This window comes from Megachile rotundata, chromosome 1 (assembly GCF_050947335.1).
Source record: "Megachile rotundata isolate GNS110a chromosome 1, iyMegRotu1, whole genome shotgun sequence".
Taxonomy (NCBI): domain Eukaryota; kingdom Metazoa; phylum Arthropoda; class Insecta; order Hymenoptera; family Megachilidae; genus Megachile; species Megachile rotundata.
Window position 1 is genome coordinate 20,016,611 of NC_134983.1, and position 14,402 is coordinate 20,031,012.

The window sequence follows — 14,402 nt, forward strand, 5'->3', positions numbered from 1 at the left end:
ACTATACTATATACTATACTACACTATACACTATACACTATACACTATACACTATACACTATACGCTATACGCTATATGCTATACGCTATACGCTATACGCTATACGCTATACGCTATACACTATACACTATACGCTATACACTATACACTATACACTATACACTATACACTATACACTATACACTATACACTATACACTATACACTATACACTATACACTATACACTAAACACTATACACTATACACTATACACTATACACTACACACTACACACTATACACTATACACTATACACTATACACTATACACTATACTATACTATACTATATACTATATACTATACTATACTATATTATACTATACACTATACACTATATACTATACTATACTATATACTATACTATACTATACTATACTATACACTATATACTATACTATACTATATTATACTATACACTATACACTATATACTATACTATACTCTACTATACTATACTATATACTATACTACACTATACACTATACACTATACACTATACACTATACACTATACACTATACACTATACACTATACACTATACACTATACACTATACACTATACACTATACACTATACACTATACTATACTATATACTATACTATATACTATATACTATACTATACTATATTATACTATACACTATACACTATATACTATACTATACTATATTATACTATACACTATACACTATATACTATACTATACTATATTATACTATACACTATACACTATATACTATACTATACTATATACTATACTATACTATACTATACTATACACTATATACTATACTATATTATACTATACACTATACACTATATACTATACTATACTATACTATACTATACTATACTATACTATATACTATACTACACTATACACTATACACTATACACTACACACTATACACTATACACTATACACTATACACTATACACTATACACTATACACTATACACTATACACTATACACTATACACTATACACTATACACTATACACTATACACTATACACTATACACTATACACTATACACTATACACTATACACTATACACTATACACTATACACTATACACTAAACACTATACACTATACACTATACACTATACACTATACACTATACACTATACACTATACACTATACTATACTATACTATATACTATATACTATACTATACACTATATACTATACTATACTATATTATACTATACACTATACTTTATATACTATACTATACTATATACTATACTATACTATACTATACTATACTATACTATACTATACACTATATACTATACTATACTATATTATACTATACACTATACACTATATACTATACTATACTATACTATACTATACTATACTATACTATACTATATACTATACTACACTATACACTATACACTATACACTATACACTATACACTATACACTATACACTATACACTATACACTATACACTATACACTATACACTATACACTATACACTATACACTATACACTATACACTATACACTATACACTATACACTATACACTATACACTATACACTATACACTATACACTATACACTATACACTATACACTATACACTATACACTATACACTATACACCTGATCTGACCTAACCTTCGGCCCAGACCTAACCTAATCTGACCTAACCTTGGGCCCAGACCTAACCTAATCTGACCTAACCTTGGACCCAGACCTAACCTAATCTGACCTAACCTTGGGCCCAGACCTAACCTAATCTGACCTAACCTTGTGCCCAGACCTAACCTAATCTGACCTAACCTCGGGCCCAGACCTAACCTAATCTGACCTAACCTTGGGCCCAGACCTAACCTAATCTGACCTAACCTTGGGCCCAGACCTAACCTAATCTGACCTAACCTTGGGCCCGGACCTAACCTAACCTGACCTAACCTTGGGCCCAGACCTAACCTAATCTGACCTAACCTTGGGCCCAGACCTAACCTAATCTGACCTAACCTTGGGCCCAGACCTAACCTAATCTGACCTAACCTTGGGCCCAGACCTAACCTAATCTGACCTAACCTTGGGCCCAGACCTAACCTAATCTGACCTAACCTTAGGCCCTGGCTTAACCTAACGTGACCTAACCTTGGGGACTGACCTAACCTAATATAACCGAATATTGATAATAATAAGAGTAGTGAGGATAATTACAGTTCCTGCGATGATAGTAGTCGTGATATGCGAATAATATTGATAATAATAAGAATAATAAGGATAATGATAATAAAAGTGGTAATATGCGTAATAATATTGATAATAATAAGAATAATAAGGTTAATGATGATAAAAGTGATAATATGCGTAATAATATTGGTAATAATAAGAATAATACGGATAATGATGATAAAAGTAGTAATATGGGTAATAATATTGATAAAAATAAGAGTAGTAAGGATAATTACAGTTCCAGCGACGATAGTAGTCGTAATATGCGTAATAATATTGATAATAATAGGAATAATAAGGATAATGATGATAAAAGTAGTAATATGCGTAATAATATTGATAAAAATAAGAGTAGTAAGGATAATTACAATTCCAGCGGCGATAGTAGTCGTAATATGCGTAATAATATTGATAATAATAACAATAATAAGGATAATGATGATAAAAGTAGTAATATGCGTAATAATATAGATAAAAATAAGAGTAGTAAGGATAATTACAGTTCCAGCGACGATAGTAGTCGTAATATCCGTAATAATATTGATAATAATAACAATAATAAGGATAATGATGATAAAAGTAGTAATATGCGTAATAATATAGATAAAAATGAGAGTAGTAAGGATAATTACAGTTCCAGCGACGATAGTAGTCGTAATATGCGTAATAATATTGATAATAATAACAATAATAAGGATAATGATGATAAAAGTAGTAATATGCGTAATAATATAGATAAAAATAAGAGTAGTAAGGATAATTACAGTTCCAGCGACGATAGTAGTCGTAATATGCGTAATAATATTGATAATAATAAGAATAATAAGGTTAATGATGATAAAAGTAATAATATGCGTAATAATATTGGTAATAATAAGAATAATACGGATAATGATGATAAAAGTAGTAATATGCGTAATAATATTGATAAAAATAAGAGTAGTAAGGATAATTACAGTTCCAGCGACGATAGTAGTTGTAATATCCGTAATAATATTGATAAAAATAAGAGTAGTAAGGATAATTACAGTTCCAGCGACGATAGTAGTCGTAATATGCGTAATAATATTGATAATAATAGGAATAATAAGGATAATGATGATAAAAGTAGTAATATGCGTAATAATATTGATAAAAATAAGAGTAGTAAGGATAATTACAGTTCCAGCGACGATAGTAGTCGTAATATGCGTAATAATATTGATAATAATAGGAATAATAAGGATAATGATGATAAAAGTAGTAATATGCGTAATAATATTGATAAAAATAAGAGTAGTAAGGATAATTACAGTTCCAGCGACGATAGTAGTCGTAATATGCGTAATAATATTGATAATAATAGGAATAATAAGGATAATGATGATAAAAGTAGTAATATGCGTAATAATATTGATAAAAATAAGAGTAGTAAGGATAATTACAATTCCAGCGGCGATAGTAGTTGTAATATCCGTAATAATATTGATAAAAATAAGAGTAGTAAGGATAATTACAGTTCCAGCGACGATAGTAGTCGTAATATGCGTAATAATATTGATAATAATAAGAATAATAAGGTTAATGATGATAAAAGTAATAATATGCGTAATAATATTGGTAATAATAAGAATAATACGGATAATGATGATAAAAGTAGTAATATGCGTAATAATATTGATAAAAATAAGAGTAGTAAGGATAATTACAGTTCCAGCGACGATAGTAGTTGTAATATCCGTAATAATATTGATAAAAATAAGAGTAGTAAGGATAATTACAGTTCCAGCGACGATAGTAGTTGTAATATCCGTAATAATATTGATAAAAATAAGAGTAGTAAGGATAATTACAGTTCCAGCGACGATAGTAGTCGTAATATGCGTAATAATATTGATAATAATAGGAATAATAAGGATAATGATGATAAAAGTAGTAATATGCGTAATAATATTGATAAAAATAAGAGTAGTAAGGATAATTACAATTCCAGCGGCGATAGTAGTCGTAATATGCGTAATAATATTGATAATAATAACAATAATAAGGATAATGATGATAAAAGTAGTAATATGCGTAATAATATAGATAAAAATAAGAGTAGTAAGGATAATTACAGTTCCAGCGACGATAGTAGTCGTAATATCCGTAATAATATTGATAAAAATAAGAGTAGTAAGGATAATTACAGTTCCAGCGACGATAGTAGTCGTAATATGCGTAGTAATATAAGTAGTTATATATATGACTGTATAAAACTATACAACTATATATATATATGTATATACACATATATACATATATATACATATACATATACATATACATATACACATACACATACATATACATATACATATATATATATATATCGTGAGTTATATAATATAATATAATGGGAATAATATGATGGAATATGGGAGATTATTATATTTAAAATAACACAAAAGCACAATAACTTTAAAAACACTAAATGAATTTATTATTTAAGAAAAACGACTTGGAAGGACCTCTTTGAATAACTATATTTTATACGTGTGAAAATTATAATATCAGAGAAACAATAAGAAAGAAATACAAGGATTTTATTTTGTTAACATGCATAGATCTGATAAAAATCGAGCGGTATATTTTCCTTTGCTCTTGCAACAAATATTAGTATTCATATAACAAATCGGCTGCAAACTTAAAAAATAATAATAATGATAAATGAATTTAATATTACTTTTATTATATATAATCTGTTGTATTATTTAACCCTTTTATTCTCTTTCCTGCAATTTTCTTCAGATTTATTTTTTTTTCCTCACTCGGGCCTAATGATACCTTATATTTCATCAAAGTGTATACGCTACTGAGGACTTCTACGGATAGCTTACTGCGCATGCGCTGAGACTGCCCATCATTGCCTGGTGGTCATTTATTTTGTACACTTTCTACGCTATGGTCTTAAATAGTCCGTACTCATATATTATAGATCACTATGTATATGACCACAAAATGAAATATAAATCATAGAATAATATTACATTAATTGTGATGATCAGTACGAAATGTATATGATCTTCATGAAATTATTATACGCAAGGTTTGTACATGTACCCTGCCAAGTGTTCTTAAAACTACTAAAATTTGAAACAGTATTGTATTTCTCATTTATCGATATTATTATATGTTATTTTTACTAACAGACATTTTTCAATGTTTGATCAATATAAAATTAGCAATTGATCGATCGAAACATTTTTTTCGAGAATAATATGCAAAATTGAAATGCAATTTGTATTCTAGATCTCTCATTCGTCAGTGATGCAGGTGCTATATATTTCCAGATGCATCTCGCTCAGCTATTGGTTGCAATTATCAATATAACTGTTGAAATAGCAATTTTCCAAATTCGTAATTTCAATTTGTTTCGTTACCGTTCGCCATACGAAATCCATGTTGAACTTCTAATAAGTTCTAAACTCAGAAAACACGTTTAGACTTCGTTGAGAGTAGAAATACCAGTATATCCGGCTTTATTCAGTCGACAATGGAGTCGAAACGTTATCAGACGCTCTGAAACGTGATGTAACGTTATGTGTATAACATCGGAGCTTATTGACACCGGCATTGGAACACTGCTAGTGTCTGTGTCTGATCGTCATGAACGTTGTTTATATCTGATCGCTTGACAGCTGTTTAATGTTCAGCGTGGTGTGCAAAATGGATTATTTTTTATGAGTGCGAGAAATGCAATTTTCGCTGATCGCATAGGGTTTCTGAGGATGAAATTGCATCGTGGTTCCGATGCGTTGCAACGTGGAAGTGCTCTAGCTTAATTATTGTACATCTCGAATGTTTTCCTCTATTATTTTTAAGTGCGAAACTACGGGACACTTCGCGATATAATGGCAGCTCATAAGACAGGCGGGCAAAGTGCCCGAAAGAAAGTGCAGGTACTTATTCGCAGTATTTCTTTCTGCCTCGAAACGTTTACTACATCTTCCATAATATTTTTTTATATTAAAAAAGAAAGTTTTTGTAGAAGCACAATATGAGGAGTCCTAGTGACGGTGGTACGATCGGGCAGCGGGTGATTCCTCGTGCAAAAATATAATGTTGGACAAAAGTATTGGTACAAACCACGTTTTTAGCACGGAATTGCTTAAAAACTTAAAATAAAATATCAGATTTTATTCAATATTTTTATGAAATGTTGATTTAAGTCTATAAATCAAATGTACAACAAGTCATGAATATAAAGTATCTGCATAATTACAAGAAGTAGAAAAATATGTACTGTAAATAGATTTCATTTGGACAAAAGCATTGCTATGCCTTAGAAAATTTATCATTATGAAATGTATTAGCTATTTACAATGTTGATACATGTATCCTGTCAAACTTATAGCTTAGCCTAATTGTATCATCATTACTGGGACACCTCATATACATATATATCATTGATTATCAAAGTGGTCCAAGTCAAAAAATCAGAATTATTTTACTTTCCATTGATGCATATTCTAATACTAAATTTGTCATTAGTATTTTGAAGTCCCCTGAATATTAAGAATTAGTAATTGTATTTTTAAAATAGAATATTAACAAAGTTACACTTATAATATATATAAATAGCTATGTTTATAACTTGTTTTATTTCATGTAATTAATTATTTCTTTTATAAAATACATTGTATATTTAATAAAGGTGTCTATGGTTATAAGAGACGAAGTGGAGAAAAGACATAGAGCTGGAGTTAATTCTTTACAATATGACCCAGCTTTGCATAGGCTTTATTCGGCAGGTAGAGATAGCATTATAAGGATATGGAATTGTAAAAATATGAAGGATCCATACATTCAGTCGATGGAACATCATACAGATTGGGTCAACGATATAGTATTATGTTGTGGTGGTAAAAATTGTATGTATCATTCTATCTTATTTTTGAACAAATAAATTTAAACAAGAATTTGTCATCAGATAGCATGACCATTACTGCTTAAATAATTTTATTAAACTTGGAAAAATATGATATTTTACAGTGATATCAGCTAGTTCTGACACAACAGTAAAAGTATGGAATGCACATAAAGGTTTCTGTATGTCTACGTTAAGGACACATAAAGACTATGTAAAAGTTCTAGCATATGCTAAAGATAGGGAGCAAGTTGCTAGTGCTGGGTTAGATAAATCAATCTTTTTATGGGATGTCAATACATTAACTGCTCTTACTGCAAGCAACAATACAGTAACAAGTAATAATGCAATCAATAATAAATCTTTTTTTATTTTTTATTTGGACTTCATTTAAATGTCTTTATACTTTACAGCATCGTCTCTTAGTGGAAATAAAGACTCCATATATAGCCTTGCCATGAATCAGACTGGGACAATTATAGTTAGTGGTAGTACAGAAAAAGTTTTAAGAGTATGGGATCCACGATATTGTACTAAATTAATGAAACTCCGTGGTCATATGGATAATATTAAAGCATTAGTATTAAATAGAGATGGTACTCAGTGTTTGTCTGCTAGTTCAGATGGAACAATTAAGCTTTGGTCATTGGGACAACAAAGATGTATTCAAACTTTCAGAGTACATAAAGAAGGTGTTTGGGCTTTACTGGTAATTGTAATTCTTTCCTTTATATGATTATTTTATTGACATGATCATTATAACGTAGAACAATAAATTTTAGGCAACAGAAACCTTCAGTCACGTGATATCAGGAGGTAGGGACAAACGAGTTGTAATGACTGAGTTGTCTTGTTACCCTGAAAGGTATACTGTCATATGTGAAGAAAAAGCACCTGTGTTAAAAATGGTTATGACACCAGATCAGTCCAGTATTTGGGTGGCTACTAGTGAATCTACTATAAATAATTGGGTAATGTTATGTTTTATTCTGGTACGAATTAAAACTTTGCAATGACATAAATAACTTTTTAAAATGCATTACAGTCTATAAGTCAAAAAGATTGGCAAGAATTAGGAATTGAAGATTACTGTGACTCTGCCAGTGGAGTAACTTCAAACGTTGTACGAAACACGGAACCTGCGCAAAAAATATTAGGAGGTCCTGCAATTCGGCACTGTCATGTTTTAAATGATCGTAGGCATGTTTTAACAAAAGATACAGAAGAAAATGTAGCTTTGTATGATGTATTAAAAGCACGTAAAGTTGAAGATCTTGGAAAAGTAGATTTTGAACAAGAAATAAAGAAAAGAAACAAAATGGTATATGTTCCAAACTGGTTTAGTGTAGATCTTAAAACTGGGGTATGTAATTTTATGATTTGTTAAAGTAATTGGAACAATAATACATGATGTTAAAGGCGTTTGTAATTATTGCATTCCTGTAGATGTTGACCATTCATTTAGGACAAGATGAAAATGATTGTTTTTCTGCATGGGTCTCTGCAAAAGAAACTGGTCTCGCGGAAAATGATGCGGTTGATCAAAAAGGTAAAAAATATCATTTTTATAATAACATTTGCCTGCGGTCTATTTTTACATATTTTTTTCTTTCAGTGAATTACGGAAATCTTTTATTACAAGCGTTACTTGAACATTGGTGGAGACCACTGCATGCTGATGATGAAAACGAAGGTAATAGTAACGATGGTAATGGTTCAATACACACGAGAGGAGGAAATCCATATTTTTCAGTACCTACTCATACACCTGTTATATTTAGGTACATATTAATTAACACATACATGGTTCTATTAATTGAATCATACACAGTAATAATAATGAAAATACCATCGTATTTTAGCGAAGTGGGAGGAAGACCTTTATATAGATTGTTAGTTAGAGATGCTGCAGGAGAAATGGAGGGCGTTTTATTGAATGAAACAGTACCGGCTTGGGTAGTTAATATTGTTGTGGACAAAAATCTTCCACAATTTACTAAAATATCTTTCTATCTTCTTCCACATGCCACGTCTGGTGTGAAAAGTCTCAAAAAGTATGTTCAAAAATTTTATATCATATATCTTTTTTATATATAATTACAATATTTTTCTTTTTTTCAAGGGATCGCTTAATTGCAAACGATTTTATACAAATTCGTAAAGTAGCCGAACACGTTTGCGATAAAGTGCTTGGCGCAGGAAGTGATTCAGGATCAGTAGCTGGTGCTGGAAATACGGTTTCCGGTGGTTCTCCGGCAGGGGATAGAACGAATACTGATTCGAACGCTGATAATTCTTCGCTGGCCGAAGAAAAAGTAGAACTATTATGTAACGATCAAGTTCTAGATCCTTCCATGGATTTAAGAACGGTACGTTTTAAAATTAGGTAACTTATATGAGAAAATAATGTAATTATATTTAGTTATGATTTTGTGATTTTTAATTACAATTATTTTAACGAATATTAGGTCAGACATTTCATCTGGAAAAGTTCGGCGGATTTAACACTTCATTATCGGCCAGTAAAATAGTTAGGGCTTAGTACGTCGGAACAGAGATCTCTAAAATGTGCCTGGTTTTTTACTATCGTAAAGTAGGTAAATTTTTATTACTTTCTATTTTTAGTCTTTAAAAAATTAAAAATACAAACGAATATATTTCAGAATAACGGAAGATATGTGGACTAATTGCAGAGTGTGGCACCTCACGCTATCTCCTTTTCATGAAATGTTCAATCGATTTTCGATGGATATTTCATTAGAAGCTGTAACTGAGGATGAATAAAAACCAGGTCACATAAAAAGTATTTAAAAAAAAACTGAATGTGTTTGAAGGCAATAATGTGTGGAAGTATTAGCGTAAATTGCTCATGTTTGTATATATCCTGAGGCCAAACTTGACCTTACGACATAAAATTAGTAATTTCATTTAGTCTGCTTTTAGAGACATGTGTTTTTTGTATTTAGGTATAGAATACTGAATGCTTACCGTCAGCCATTTATAGTCTTCCCACTTCAAAAGTACCAACGAGAAAAGTTAAGTACAAAATATTGTATGGCCCAGGAAATTACTAAGTATCATCTTTAAATGCCATGTTCACGTTATGCTTCTCAAAGCTTCTGTGTTAATTCTACTAATTATTAGTTGTATTCTATATAATTTATAAGTAGTACCATTTCATTGGTTATGCATTCATTGAACAAAATGAAATCTAATATGTACCAACAGTATTCCACACATCTGCCTTGTTGTCTCGAAGAAAGCAAACTATTAAAGAGAAGAGAGAGAAATGTCAATTTAATATTAATCAAATAACGATTGAGCAGCCAAATTAACAGTTCAATATTTCCTATTGATTGCATGGGAAACGACAGTATATTTGTCTTTGGTATGGCAAAATCAAATTCTGTCTTTAGCGAACTTCCATTAATTAAATTTATATTCAATCGATATATATTATATATATCTCTATGTAACTGTTTCTAAATGAGAGATGAAGTATAAATTAAATGACAGTTACCGCTTAAACAAGCATAGCATAGACAGAATTTGGTCTTACGATACAAGTTTAACAGATAAAAAAATATATAGTTAACCGTATGTTTAAATATTCACCCTACTAGAATTCCACAAGTTGTACATATAAATGAGACTGTAAAGTAACGTCCCCCGATCATGGTGATGGGCTGTATAAATAAAATTGAAACAAATATTGTATCAAGAAAAAAAACTGAAGCCTTTACGCCAATTTTATGAAATTGGGATAAACGCTTGACTTTTCTAAAACAAAGAGAGTATACTGTTCTTTATTGATACGGCCCTAAATGTTATAATTTTTGTGTTATTAAAATGACATAGAAAGAATTTTTTAATAAATCTAGAGATTATTCCATTGTTACATTTTAATACGCTACGTGTTGTATAAGTCTATTTATTTGCTAAGCTTTTGTTATGCCTATTTAATAATGTAAACAGGTTATTTACTTACCGCTTAGGTTTCATCTTTGTTCATATATTACGTGTTCTTAGAGCTCTGTGATAAATTTTCTCTTGAGCCAAGGATGCTAATTAAGAGAATGGCTACCAAAAAATAATTGTACATTTGTAGTTAAGTTTGATTCATTTTTATGTTTGTATATCAGCATTATTATATATATATATTTTTGCAAAGATCCAGTAGCAATCATTATCGTGTTTCATCATTTCTTCTTGTTTAACAGGAATGTATTTTCTTAAAATGACCCTCGTTATTGCGACAGGAAATCAACACGTGCCTGATCATAGATTATAAGTTGTAGAGGGCATTTCAATTATGAGCTAATCTATTGATCTTTTGAGATAATACGAATTGTAAGTTATGCTGTTGCGGTGCATAACCATAGAAAATATTTTATCAAAGTCCAGTTTAGTTGTAATTTATAATATTTTATCGCATTTATTTTTATCATCTTAGGTGGTTGTAAATTATTTCTTTCTGTTTCAAGCATTGGTGATTTAATGAGATTGCCCTATAATTTATTATCCTGCTCTGTAAACAATCATGTTAGGTATATTTACTTTTTGTATGATATTCGAATTTTTATCTTTTACTGTGCATAATGCGATACAAATTCATCAAGATTTATTATATTATTTAGCTATTTCACGAGTAGGTAATACTGCATTAGTTTTACACGCGAGACATGCATTTCATACAGTATTTATAAAAATTATAACTGAGCCTTCCTCACTAAAGAAATAACATTGTTCATTAATGGAAGTATTAATATATAATATTAAAAAGATTCATAAAAATTACACATTTGAATGTGAGAGTAATTTTAATCAAAACTAAGTATACACCCTGTCTTTTTTAGCAAAGAGACAACGTGAACATTTTCAAAATAAAAAGTTTGTTAATCCTCACATGAATAATGTGAAATGGTGCCAAATTTTATATTTAAAGAATTCCCGTAGTGCACCAATTTCTTTCAACAGGCTAAGAACTTTTTTCTGTAAACTATGTTTTTAATACTAATTTACTAAGTACGATAGTTTTAATATTTATTGATTAAGATTACGTATATTAGGAGAAATTTAAAATCACAATAATTATTTTTGTGGTTTTAGTATGGCATAATGAAAAAGAAAGAAAACAATATCGTCTCGAATACAGAAATTTTTATGATCAAAAATAAAACTATTTAAATAAGAATTATTTTCTTGTAATTTATAAGCATAATTTATTCATAGAGTCATAATAAAGAAAATTTTCTACAAATTTTCTACCATGAGACGATATTCATTTAATCTTTACAAACTGATCTATTCATCAATCAATACGTTGAATGCAATAGATCATGTACTTTATCGCTATTAGAACGAAAGACAAATTTGATATGTAATATTTCATATCAGAAATGAAAGGTACAATGTCGATTTCTTTGTAATTACCGTCTACTTTGTATTGTGAAATTACTCCAGATCATGTACACCATTACAGAATGATTAATATTTAAATAAAATATCTAATTTAATACAGAATAATTTATATAACTGTATATATATGTCCATGTGTATATTATTAACAGCTTAAAGAAATAATTCAATAGTAGGCGTTTATGTAATTATAATCAAGTCTGCAAAGTATGAAAATCCTGTAGTCCATGAATTACATGAGTTATGCATATTTTGTAGATTCTAATTTATCTCATTCTTCTTTTTTAAGAATATATTCAACAGCTTGTACAAAAGAGCTGCAGACTTTTGTAGGTGGTGGTTGTATTGTATTTTCATCACCCTCTCTGTACTTTCCAGTTTGTACTAAAAGACCTCTGATACCTATGGCCTGAGCACCAGCTACATCATCTTTGACATCCTAATTTAAAACAGAACTCTTAAACAATTGAAGAAAAACTTGGATGATGATAAATAATGTGTAATAAAATTTTACATCGCCAATCATAACAGCTTCTTCTGGTGGAACATTTTCCAAAGCAGCTTTGAAGAATTCTGCAGTTGGTTTGCCTACAACTTCTGCCTTGACATTGGCAGAATATTCTAACCCAGCAATAAATGCTCCAGGTCCTAAACTTAAGCCATCTCCTCTCTTATAATACCGTCCTTTATGAATTGCTATAAGTGATGCTCCATCTAATAATAATCTATAAATCATAAATTAGTAACTATTGTCATAAAGAACTTGTACATCAAATTCTATTATACAAATAAAATGTACCTAAATGCCTTATTTAATTCCTCATAATGAAATTTATCCGGTGCCAGCCCAACTACTACAGCATTTTGTTCATTATCATTTTTTATCAAATCTTCGAAATCTTCGTTTGCAGCGGAATCAATTAATAGCATCGGATTTAGTTTCCGCGAAATTATTAATCTTCTCGCTGCAGCCAAGGAACTAAAGATCTCCTCCTTCTTAATATCGAAGCCGAGTTTTATCAATCGGTTGTGTAAAAAATTACTGGATTCTTTCGTTGTGTTTGTAACAAATTTGACTGGTATATTGGCACTTCGTAGCCTGTATTACGTTAATACAATTATTTTATTTTGCCTTACGCCGCATGCATACTTTATATCGATGAAACTATAATGCGATAACATAAACAAAACAGTAATGATAAGCTTTGAATAAAATCATTGCGTTCAATTAAAAGTACGCGCCACTAAATAGAACGCAGTATATGATGCGCAATAACATTCTACTATGATCGTGAAATATTTTTCCAAATTAAATCAAGAAAACCACCTGGTTAGAGCCTCCACTGCACCTGGAATTGCAGTATTATCAATGTGCAATGTCCCACTGAGATCTATTAATACCATTCTTATTTGCTTAGCCATAGTTGATACGTTTTTAGTAATTGAATTCACGTAGTTATGCAACTTTGTATTCCTTAATGGCCATAGAGTCAGATGTAGGTGGGCCGAAATTTAGTTCAAATGTTGACGATAGGCGGCGCCAAATGCAATCATAGAATTGCGAATATTTATTCATAATAGTAACGACATTCTATGCTGTACAGTATATTGTAAAAATTAAAAGTGATAACTAATATGGATCCAAGAGATCCACAACGATCCTGTCATTACTTTTAGACCCAACTGTCTAATGTTACTAATCGAAAAGCGGCAACAAATCGATAGTGAATCTATGATCGTTAGTAGCATCTTAAACCGGATGGATTGTGGAAATGATCGATTGTTGAATATTTTCGAAGCAATCTTTAATATAGCAACATAGTCAGTCTTACAATAATAAGCCA

General features: G+C 30.1%; 3 protein-coding genes across 3 annotated transcripts; 2 read left to right on the top strand and 1 right to left on the bottom strand.

The window, feature by feature from the left end:
• Positions 1 to 1,957: 1,957 nt before the first annotated feature.
• LOC143266640 (uncharacterized) lies at positions 1,958 to 5,635 on the top strand. The gene is made up of 2 exons (XM_076542113.1): positions 1,958 to 5,319; positions 5,523 to 5,635. Exon 1 carries the CDS (start codon positions 2,324 to 2,326, stop codon positions 4,625 to 4,627), a length of 2,304 nt encoding a protein of 767 aa, XP_076398228.1. The 5' UTR covers positions 1,958 to 2,323; the 3' UTR covers positions 4,628 to 5,319; positions 5,523 to 5,635.
• A 27-nt stretch (positions 5,636 to 5,662) lies between these two features.
• On the top strand, positions 5,663 to 11,937 carry LOC100879489 (WD repeat-containing protein 48). The gene is made up of 12 exons (XM_003704058.3): positions 5,663 to 6,172; positions 6,928 to 7,144; positions 7,266 to 7,478; positions 7,554 to 7,849; positions 7,923 to 8,111; positions 8,186 to 8,503; positions 8,587 to 8,689; positions 8,756 to 8,921; positions 9,003 to 9,194; positions 9,263 to 9,509; positions 9,609 to 9,733; positions 9,804 to 11,937. Exons 1-11 carry the CDS (start codon positions 6,125 to 6,127, stop codon positions 9,669 to 9,671), a joined length of 2,052 nt encoding a protein of 683 aa, XP_003704106.2. The 5' UTR covers positions 5,663 to 6,124; the 3' UTR covers positions 9,672 to 9,733; positions 9,804 to 11,937.
• A 621-nt stretch (positions 11,938 to 12,558) lies between these two features.
• LOC100879377 (haloacid dehalogenase-like hydrolase domain-containing protein 2) lies at positions 12,559 to 14,201 on the bottom strand. The gene is made up of 4 exons (XM_003704057.3): positions 13,886 to 14,201; positions 13,358 to 13,657; positions 13,073 to 13,283; positions 12,559 to 12,997 (listed from the first exon to the last, which is right to left on the bottom strand). Exons 1-4 carry the CDS (start codon positions 13,978 to 13,980, stop codon positions 12,830 to 12,832), a joined length of 774 nt encoding a protein of 257 aa, XP_003704105.1. The 5' UTR covers positions 13,981 to 14,201; the 3' UTR covers positions 12,559 to 12,829.
• Positions 14,202 to 14,402: the final 201 nt, after the last annotated feature.